This window comes from Portunus trituberculatus, chromosome 34 (genome assembly GCF_017591435.1).
Source record: "Portunus trituberculatus isolate SZX2019 chromosome 34, ASM1759143v1, whole genome shotgun sequence".
NCBI lineage: Eukaryota > Metazoa > Arthropoda > Malacostraca > Decapoda > Portunidae > Portunus > Portunus trituberculatus.
The window spans coordinates 55,998-67,500 of record NC_059288.1 but is presented as its reverse complement, the minus strand read 5'-3'; the positions used below and the strand labels follow the sequence as shown (position 1 = coordinate 67,500).

Here is an 11,503-nt window from a genome sequence, read left to right as displayed (position 1 = left end):
AGGACAGCCGTTGATTCGGGGTAATGGTTAACAAATGCCCAAAGAAAGATCCTCCATCACAGAAACCCAGACGTAAAACTGATGTGTGTGGGATCTAAGTGGGCATTTTTGTTTACTTTTTTTGTTCCCCTATGTCAGTTTTCCCTTCATACAAAAAAAAAAAAAAAAAAAAAGTTAATCTTATAAACATGAATGATAGATGTGTGTGTGTGTTTCACTGTTTGATCTGCTGCAGTCTCTGACGAGACAGCCAGACGTTACCCTACGGAGCGAGCTCAGAGCTCATTATTTCCGATCTTCGGATAGGCCTGAGACCAGGCACACACCACACACAGGGACAACAAGGCCACAACTCCTCGATTTACATCCCGTACCTACTCACTGCTAGGTGAACAGGGGCTACACGTGAAAGGAGACACACCCAAATATCTCCACCCGGCCGGGGAATCGAACCCCGGTCCTCTGGCTTGTGAAGTCAGCGCTCTAACCACTGAGGTACGGGGTGTGTGTGTGTGTGTGTGTGTGTGTGTGTGTGTGTGTGTGTGTGTGTGTGTGTGTGTGTGTGTGTGTGTGTGTGTGTGACTTATACAGTGAAGGCCTCGTGTATGTCTGATGGCTTACTGTATCTAAACTTGTGTTCTTGTGTGTGGTAACTTTCTTCATGTTCTTAGCTGGATGTATACTGTGTGTGTGTGTGTGTGTGTGTGTGTGTGTGTGTGTGTGTGTGTGTGTGTGTGTGTGTGTGTGTGTGTGTGTTTATATTCTTTTATAAGTGTTGTCATGGTTATGTTTTGTTCTTGTGTTTCATGTATTGTTTTTACTTTTATTTTTATTTTCCTTGTGTTCTTGTGTATATAATGTGTTTTTGTGTTACTTTTGTTATGAGTTTTCTCTTGTGTTCCTATGTATGTATGTACGTTTGTCTTGTGTTGCTGTTATTTTTACATCATTTCCTTATCTTGTGTTCTTTGTTTCCCTTATCTTGTCGTTTTCCTTATGTTCTTTGTATGTTTCCCTTCTGTTCTTATATTCTCGTGTGTTCTTTTTGTGTTTCCCGATGTTCTTATTTATATTCAACTTCTTTAATTGAATTCTTGTCTCTTCCTTCTGTTATGTTCTTAAATGTGTCCTTCCCTAATGTCTTCCTTGCCTTTCTATATTTGCTTTTGCAGAGAGAGAGAGAGAGAGAGAGAGAGTGTGTGTGTGTGTGTGAAGTCCGTGCGTGAGTGAGCGAGTGAGATAGTGTGAGAGAACCAGCGTGTTCATTCCTTTATTTTCCACTCTACACCCTTCCCTTTTAGTCATCAGCGTGTAAGAGTGAGCGAGTAAGCGTGAGTGAGTGAACCAGCGTGCGTGAATGAAGTAGGGTGAGTGAGAGTGAACCAGCGTGTATTTAACTTATATTCTAATCTGTACTTTCTTTTTAATCACCAGCGAATAAACGTGAGTGAGTGCTTGCGTGAGTGAGTAAATGAATGCTTGCGTGAGTGAGTGAGTGTTTGCGTGAGTGAGTGCGTGCTTGCATGAGTGAGTGAGTGCTTGCGTGAGTCAGTGCGTGAGTGAGTGAGTGAGTGAGCGTGATCCAGCGTGCGTTAATGAGCATATCTGCTTTCTCCACAGCATGACTAAGTACTTGCGGCAGTCGTCTGTGTCTCGAGTGTGTGCTGTGGGCGGCTTCTTTGTCTCCGTACCTATCTTCCTCACTGGTACGTACTGTGTGTGTGTGTGTGTGTGTGTGTGTGGTTGTTTAGTAGTTGTAGTAGTAGTAGGAGAAGGTGGTGGTGATGGTGGTGGTGGTGGTGTTTGACAGTGGTAGTGGCGGGTGTTGTTGTTATTGTTGTTGTAATAGGAGCAAGGTTTTTTATCAGATAGTCAGATAGTTGTAATAACCGTGGTAGTAGTAATATTAGCACTGATACTTGCTGTCTGCTGCTACTACTACTACTACTACTACTACTACTACTACTACTACTACTACTACTACTACTACTACTACTACTACTACTACTGCTGCTGCTGCTGCTGCTGCTGCTGCTGCTGCTGCTCCTACTCCTACTCCTACTCCTACTCCCTCCTCCTCCTCCTCCTCCTCCTCCTCCTCCTCCTCCTCCTCCTCCTCCTCCTCCTCCTCCTACTACTACTACTACTACTACTACTACTACTACTACTACTACTACCAACGATCATAATAACACACACACACACACACACACACACACACACACACACACACACACACACACACACACACACACACAGCACTCAGATATCGGCAAGACCGCTCAAATTACACGAGGCGATGACGAGAACGACCACATGACAATTGTCAGGCGGTGAGGAGGTGGAGGAGGCACCGGCCAGCTGATGGAGCACTGTGTTGTGGTGGGAGAGACTATTTGGAGTTATAATTTACGCTTTGCTCTCTCATTACGATTATTTTTAAGGCCACAGAGATGCTTAGCCGCTTCCCAAGACTGTTTCTCTTGTTAATGGTGTGGTAATCTTGTTAATCTGTCGCTAGAATGATAAAAATGAACATAAGAATCCGTGTACCTTTTAGTAGAGGCTTGAATGTATTAATGCAGCGTAGAGGTGTTTCTTGTTTTATGACACTTCCACAGCGCACCTTCACCTCTTCCAAAAGGTTCTAGTTGAAGTTCCTTTTCAAGATGTTATAGTTGTAGCGACATATTAATGTGATTCTACGTTATCAAGAGGAGAAACAGTCTTGAGAACCTGGCTAGTCATCTCTGGTCTTTGGAGTTAGTGGTGGTGAGAGAGTAAAGTGTTAGGGATAGTTGTTGTTGTTGTTGTAGATTTTCCTCCTGTTTCTCCTCTCTGCCTGACCTGTGTGCGGATGTCATGCGAATATGGATGTTAGGTCAGGCAAGGTCAGTCAGGTTAGGTGTGTGCGTGCTGAGGTCAGGCGAACATTTTTACCTGTGTCATTTTAACCATGCAATTTTTATTATTTCTTTATTTTATTTTATTTTTATTTTATTTATTTATTTATTTATTTATTTTTTTTTTTTTTTGTACCATTTTTAACCGCGCCGTTATTACTTAAACTCAGATGTCAGGTTAATATTTATGTCTGAAGGATGTAGAGCGAGATGCTTGAGCAGACGAGACTGTACGTATCTCCGTTACCTATATAGCATTATCATTACTTTAATTGTTACCTTTCTTTTGCAGTAATGATGTAAGAATAATAATAATAATAATAACAACAACAACAACAACAATGATAATACAGATTATGATGATACAGTTTTTATCCTTCAATATTGAATTAACCGATCCATATTTGTCTGACCTCCGATATGAAGGAGGGAGGGAAGGACGTGGAGAGATTGCTAGTTATGCGAAGAATTAAGTGGAAGTGGGAGGAGAGGGAAAGGAGTAAATATTATAACGAAAGAGTAGTGAGAAGTGAAGGAAAGGATAGAGAGAATACAAAAAGGTAGTTAAAAGAAGGAAAATATGAATAATTTAATGGATGAAGGATATTTAGAACATTCATCTTGACCTCCTCCTCCTCCTCCTCCTCCTCCTCCTCCTCCTCCTCCTCCTCCTTCTCCTTCTCCTCCTCCTCCTCCTCTTGTTGTTGTTGTTGTTGTTGTTGTTGTTGTTCTTTTTCTTCTTCTTCTTCTTCTTCTTCTTCTTCTTCTTCTTCTTCTTCTTCTTCTTCTTCTTCTTCTTCTTCCCCTCCTCCTCCTCCTCCTCCTCCTCCTCCTCCTCCTCCTCCTCCTCCAAATAACAAGAAATATTCCTAACAAAAGGGTTTCTGAGTTTACTGGCCATTGACTCATCGCTCCGCCAGCAGGACAAAGAAGCGGAGAGATGACGTGTAGGGAGGCGAAGCGTAGGACAGGCAGTGAGTGTGTGTGCGCTTGTGTGTGTATGTGTGTGTGTGTAATTCACCTCGGTCGTCTTCTGGTCACCCAGCCAGTCTTCCCCGTTATGGAGCGAGCTCAGAGCTCATAGACCGATCTTCGGGTAGGACCACAACACACTCCACACACCGGGAAAGCGAGGCCACAACCCCTCGAGTTACATCCCGTACCTATTTACTGCTAGGTGAACACACCCCACACATTAAGAGGCTTGCCCATTTGCCTCGCCGCTCACCGGGACTCGAACCCGGCCCTCTCGATTGTGAGTCGAGCGTGCTAACCACTACACTACGCTGTGTGTGTGTGTGTGTGTGTGTGTGTGTGTGTGTGTGTGTGTGTGTGTAGAGAGAGAGAGAGAGAGAGATTAGAGTTAGATTAGATAAGAATGATAGCATATGATGAGATAACAGTGATATTTGTAGTGGTGGTTGTAGTAGTAGTAGTAGTAATTGTTGTTGTTGTTGTTGTTGTTGTTGTTGTTGTTGTTGTTATAGTAATTGTTGTGATATAATTGCTGATAAAAGAAAAGTGAGAATAACGACAGGAACAAATTCAGGCCAGAAAGATAAAAGAAAAAACGAAATTTCCTTACAACAACAATAGCAATATTAGTAATAATGATAATAATAATAGTGAGAATAAGATTAAAATAAAGAACGAGGAGAAGGGGGAGGGGGGAAGAGACACTTTATTATAACAAGAGCGACAACAACAACAACAGCAACACTAATGATGATAATAATAATAATAATAATAATAATAATAATAATAATAATAGTAATATATTCAATTTTTACGAAGTGGAGAAACAAACAAATAATAGGACGGTGTCCAGTACATACCATCACCCAAGAGACAAAATTGGATTGCCTTCCATAACTTTATATGTTCCACAAGATGAGATAAAGGCCGAGTGCAAACGAGCCACTTTTTTATAGTCAGTGGCCGCTACAAAAAAAGAAAAAAAATCTATGACTGCATACACACGGGCCACTTTTTTGTGGCGATCACACAATAGTGGTGAGTAGTGGCAGGCGGGTCCATTTTTCCGACCACCGGCCACAGTGGCCAGCGATAGAAACCGTTATTTCCAATGGCAACATGTACACGAGCCACTTTTAGTTCCCGCCACCTTGTCAACCGCGTCACAGAGTCAGCTATTCCTACGGCGAGTGAAGAGGGTGCAAGACATGTTTGAGTTGTTTGACTGTGCAGCATTGATTGCACAGCTCGAGAAAAGACCAAGACTTGATGATTTTCAGCTGAAGGAACACACCGATAAGAATACTGAAGAAAAACTGTGGCCAGAGGTGTGTGAGGCTGGAGTAATCTTTGGCCTGGAGAAAGAAATGAGAAAGGTAACACAATATACTTTATTGAGAGAGAAAAAAAAAAAAAAACTATAGTAAATTTTATGTCATGCCTGCGTGCTTGTCAATATGTGTGTATGCCTGTCGGTCTCTTTGAATGTATGCATATACATGTGTGCTTGTATCTATGCGTGTATTACGGAGCGAGCTCAGAGCTCATAAAGTAGACCGATCTTCGGGTAGGGCTGAGACCTCAACACACTCCACACACCGGGAAAGCGAGGCCACAGCTCCTCGAATTACATTCCATACCTACTTGCTGCTAAATGAACAGGAGCTACACATTAAGAGGCTTGCCCATCTACCTCGCCGCTACCCGGGACTCGAACTTGGGCCCTCTCTGTTGTGAACCGAACGTACTAACCACTACACTACGTGGTGTGTGTGTGTGTGTTTGTGTTTGTGTTTGTGTGTTTGTGTGTGCTCGCGCGCGCGTTTTTATATATTATATAATATTTCTTATGATGACACTGACCTCATCAGTGGTTGATACCAAATGCCTCGTGTGCAAGGTGCCCTTACTCACCACTTGTTGTGGCGGCCACTGACCACAAAAAATGGCTCGTGTGTAACCAGCCTGACTTCAGCAACTAACACAATGCAAATAACTGAACTATCTTTATCTTATTTTTATTTTATTATATACTATTATTTATTATTTATTTATATATATATATATATATATATATATATATATATATATATATATATATATATATATATATATATATATATATAAAGGTTGAGCTCTCCATGAACCATTCGCTAAGAGCTCAAAAAAAAAAAAAAAAAAATATATATATATATATATATATATATATATATTTTTTTTTTTTTTTTTTTTTTTTTTGCATGAGCTCTTAGCGAATGGTTCATGGAGAGCTCAATCTTGAATCTCTAGACCCAGGAAGGGAGTGGTGCAATGCTGAGGGAGCTCACCTAACCTTAGAGTTGCAGTCATTTGCCAAACCATCTTTATATATTCCATAAGATGAGATTGACTTCCTCATCTAACACAACACACATAACTAACACCACCTCCACCTTCTTTGCATATTCCAGGCGTGATTCTGTACACCTTCATCCACTTCCAGTCCACGCCAGCCATCCTTACCTCGGTGTTCATTGGTGTGGGCATCATCTTCTGTGGGTGTGCCATGATTCACAACGTCTTCATCTGGCAAAAGGTAAGGCGGGGCTCTCTTGAGTGCTTCTGTGTTGTAACTGTGGAGATCTAAGCTTGTGGAGACCTGCACGTGTATGGCCTGTCTTTTGAAACAATTCCTGGCCGTACATCTGTTGTTTTCTAAGGCTCTGTGATGTTATACAGGTTTTGAAAACGGTTGTTTATTAATTTTTATTTATATTTTCTAGTAAGACATTAACAAGATTTCTGTACATAGCCATTACTACTGTCCTCTGAAACACTACCACGCCGTACTTTCACTATATTCATTGCTTTAAGTGAAGTTACGCATGTTTTTAGGAGTGTTTAATTAAACTGTTTTTACGGTTCTAGTAACAGATTAATAAGACAAGCCTCACTACTGAAACACTTCCACGCCGCACCTCATTTTTCAAGGTTCTGTGATGTTATACGGATTTTTTCATATCTCCTGCTCTGTTTGTGTGCGTGTGTGTGTTCTGTCTCCCTCTTCCACTCCCTCTCCCTTTCTCTCCCTCTCCCTCTTTCTCCCACATCAAGTACAAATTATCTGTACTCGTGAACACGCAAGGCTTCTCATAATCCTTGCAACACCCCGGCAAGAATCACATTTCACTCTCACCATCACGACTTTCACTGGCTTCTCATGCACCTCATTGCCTTCCTTCCTTCCACTACTAGCAAGCTCTGGTGGAAGTTATTCGGGGTTTTAACATTGTTTGCATGGTTCTAGTGAAAGTTACAGGGTTTTCAAGGGTGTTTTTGTGGTTCAAGTGATAGTTTAATAGTTGTAGTGGAAGTTATTGGGGTTTTCAAGGGTGTTTTTTTTGTGGTTCCAGTAATAGTTTAATAATTGTAGTGGAAGTTTTTGGGTCTTTCAAAGGTGTTTTTGTGGTTCTAGTGATAGTTTGATAGTTGTAATGAAAGGTACAGGAGTTTTTAAGAGTGTTCTTATTGAGCGTTAAGTGGTTGTCAAACTATCACTTCAATGAAAAAAAAGAAAGAAATATTCTTGGAAATACCTCATAACTTTCATTGCAGGCTGTTTTTTTTTTTTTTTTTTTTTTTTTAATTCTTTACAAGACTGAAATAGAATACGGTTGATTAAGTTTCCATAGTTTTTCTTATTGAGAGTGTTGAATTCTTGTTAAACTACCACTGTAATAAAAAGAGAAAAACTTCCAAATCATTAACAAAACTGAAACCTGTTAGACATTATATACAGATGAGCTTTATTTTTTTTTTCTACCTCATTGAGGGATAAACCCTTGTCAAACTACCACTGCAGTCATATCAACACTAGCAACACCTTACATCCTCCACGCAAGTAATGGGCGAGGCAGTGAAGTGTTTCAAGTCGGTATACAAAAACGCCTTCCTCCCTCACCACGACAATTTTCCAAAGTCACAGAGACGACTAGCAGGATTTTCAAGACAGTTTTTCATTTTAATAATCTAGAAATCTTGCCATGCAGTCTATCACCAGAACTCCCCAAATAAACCCGTAACCCCTTCAGTTCTGGGACAACTTTACCTTGAGATTTGTGTACGATTAGACATTTTATTGAGATTAGGAAGGGTCTATGGAGGTCAGAAGATTAATGGCTACAGTCTTCACTATTTTAATCTCCCACATAAGTTTCTGAAGATGTATAGAATCACCAAATAGAAAGCAGAATTAATACGGAAACGCGTCATGATACTGTAGGGATTAAAAACACGAGTATCTTCAACTAGCGTCTTTGGAAAGTAGTGATGGGGAGAGAACAAAGCGTTTCAGAATACCGGCCTAGGAATACTGTGCCAAGTGAGTCCCAGTGGCAGGCTATCAGTGTGGTCCATCGAGGCTAACCCCGCCACTTGACAAACAGAAGCCAGCCACGCCATATCCATCCCGACTATCTCAACCACCCTCACCACTTTGACCACCGCCCGCGCCTATCGCATTACCCGCGCTGATAACTTGATGCCCGCCCGATTCTATTAGAGAAACATTTCCACTAACACATATAGTAATGGTAATAATGATGATGATGATAACGTAATGATAACTTAAGTACTATTTACTCATGGATTGGAGGAAATAAAGTAACGATAAAGAAAGTGACAGAAAAAAGTAACGATGAAGAATGTAATAGGAAAAGGAGCAGAAGGTAACAAGAAAGAAAGTAAACGATACAAGTAACAATAAAGACAGTAACAGGGAAAGAAGCAGAAGGTAACGGGGAAAAGTAACAGGAAAGAAAGTAACGGAAGAGTAATATTTCCACTAACGCTTACAATAATAACGATAATAATCTGTTATTTATTTGTTGACTTTTCTTTTAATTCCTATTTTCTATTCTTAGCGATTTTCTCACTTTTGTCTTTGTTTTTATCATTTTTTTTCTTTCAATTATTTATCTCTCTCTCTCTCTCTCTCTCTCTCTCTCTCTCTCTCTTTGATTGTACTTTTTTTTATTTATTTAGTGATTTCTCTGGCTTGCTCATTGCTTTTTCAGTGTATATATTTTACCCTTGCAACAAACAAGCCTTAATTAACAACTAACTCTCATCTACCCCCCTGCAGGAGAAGACGAAGGCGGTGGCGCAGCAGAACATCCAGCAGGCGGTGAGTCAGGACGGCAGGCTGCGGGAGCTGAACGCCTCGCCGCTCCCCAACGCAACACTCGACTTGTCCGGCGTCACTCCCCCCCACGAACTGTCCACGCTGGTCTGAGGCGGCACTAAAACAAATTCCCTGCGGAACCTCAACACGGGAATCTCACACATGCGCTCACATACGCCCGACTCCTCCGCTCTGGTGGCGCGAACATCAGGGCAGGAAGGACAGACATAAGGGAAGCATGGGCGTTTGTGATTGCTCTGAGTTTCCCGCCGCAGTGTGCATCCCGTGACCGCAACTCCAAGCCTCGAACGATAGTGAAGCAATGAAGCACCGGGAAGTTGTTTTTCTTGTTTCATCCGAGTGATTTCTTCAAGACCTCATGTAGAAATAAGAAACAGACCCCCTTTTTTACGCTCAGTTGGATTACGTGGCAGAATTTTTAAGTGAAATACTAACTGATGAATCTTGAAGATAGAAACGTAATTTTTTTACGTTTGTGTTGAAAAATGCAAGACTTACTGAAGTTGGAAATAATCCATACTTTTTTTTTTTAGCACTTTTTGAAAAAAAAATAATAATAATAAAGAAAAAGATGTCGAACCGTTTTGAATTTCCAGTGAATGACAAAATTACTTTAAACTTTCAAAGATGAAAAATGGATATAGCATAATCCTGGTGGTGTGTTGCAGAGAAGACGCGCAAGTGTTAGTGAAAGAACCCCTGAAGCTGAAACAAAACTATACGGGTGTGTCGACTGTAGAGGCTTTATTCACGCGTTTATGACTTCTCTCGGGTGTCTCCTGTGACCTCATCTGATTGGCTGGACGGCGTCATGACACAACAAAGCCGCGTTCGTGTGTGCGGGAAGTCAACAATAAGAGTGACCAGTGATGGAGGATAAATTAAGCGGTGTCAAACAAAAGTGGAGCGAGATGCGAGTCTCCCAGTAATCCAAAGAAGAAAGAGAAAGAAACTGAGCTGTAAATGAGACAGAAAAGACATGACGCTGAAATAAACAAGTGACGAGCACTGAACTCTAAAAGAAAACTATATTTAATAAAGTACATTTCTTTATAAACCTCATTTTAGGCAAGAAAAACTGATTGATACTCTGTGTTTGTGTGTGTGTGTGTGTGTGTGTGTGTGTGTGTGTGTGTGTGTGTGTGTGTGTGCGCGCGCAGCCACAGGACTTTCTACCACGTTTGTGTCTTGAAAGTGGGTCATATTTTTTCAACACCAAAGGTTAAACATTTATTACTGCCAGTCCATCATATCACATACTGTAGCCCGTGCACCAGAGAGAGAGAGAGAGAGAGAGTGTGTGTTATTAATGAAAGGAAATGTAATAGTGTGCGTTGTAAACAAGAGAACCATTGTTTGTTGTTTTTTAGATGAATAGATGAATGAAAAAAATTTGAGAGATTGTTATTGAAGAAAAGATTTGCAATGATTTGTAAACGAGACAACTCTTCTATAAGCTAAAAGAAAAACGCAAGAGAGAGAGAGAGAGAGAGAGAGAGAGAGAGAGAGAGAGAGAGAGAGAGAGAGAGAATGAGAGAGAGAGAGAGAGGTTGTGTGCGGGGAAGTGGAAGCTGGTGTCACTTGGTGTTCGAGGCATTAACTCGTAAATTCAAGTACAAATATGGACGTCTGTGGAACCTCTTTCTGTACTTTATATTTTCAAACACACCAAGACCTGTAGCATTTATTCTTAGCTTTATATGAACGGTGTAAATAGTTTTATATGTATATTTATCAAAGTGTATATATTTATTTCTCTGCGTGGTGTTTTGATTCTCCTCCCTCTGTGTTGTAGAAATAATGGTTCGTGTTTAGAAGCTCTTCGTTCTCAGCAGGACTTTTTTGTAAAGGCTCTGGAGATCGATTAATCGCCTTCACGTAGCTGTTTTGTCACCACTAATGATCCAGAATAACCGTCAAGGAATTTCTAGAATGTACAAATAGACCTGAGAACTCCCAATGATTTTCACCACAGCCTGTTGGAAGGACTCGCGTCAACACACCGAAACGCTTCAGAATACGTGGCGGTGCGTCTCGTTCCCAACCCTTCCTCAGTAGCAGTAGTCCAACTGACGCACACGTTGCACAGTTGTCTGCCTTGCTGCCATGGAGAGGCTTGCTTGTTGTATCATGTTCTTGCAGGAGACAAATGAAAGGTTCCAGAAAGGAAGTGCAAAAATTTGTAGAAAATTAGTGACAGTAATCAGATGAAAGTCCACGTTATGAAACGCAAGTCCACCAAGAGTGATCAGACACTTACCCCAGTCTTAACCAGATGGACGTGTTGTGCACTCCTGGAACACTGCAGGTAGCTGTGTCACTGGATGGAACGACAACACTACGAACACTGGAAGTAGGTAAGATGCACCGCATGGTAGCAGGTGTAGAAGATATTTCGCAAGTCTTACCAATAGAACCTCCTAACGTAGTAGTAAAAGACACA

The 11,503-nt window shown here is 41.1% G+C and overlaps 1 protein-coding gene across 2 annotated transcripts in view; it reads left to right on the top strand.

The window, feature by feature from the left end:
* The window catches only part of LOC123512772, a 48,109-nt gene extending 37,289 nt beyond the window's left edge, over positions 1-10,820 (top strand). For both annotated transcript variants that reach the window (XM_045269348.1, XM_045269349.1), the window contains exons 3-5: positions 1,621-1,706; positions 6,329-6,453; positions 9,001-10,820. In XM_045269348.1, the coding sequence (XP_045125283.1) occupies positions 1,621-1,706; positions 6,329-6,453; positions 9,001-9,150 (361 nt within the window). In that variant the 3' untranslated portion in view covers positions 9,151-10,820. The remainder of the gene's footprint in view (positions 1-1,620; positions 1,707-6,328; positions 6,454-9,000) is intronic.
* Positions 10,821-11,503: the final 683 nt, after the last annotated feature.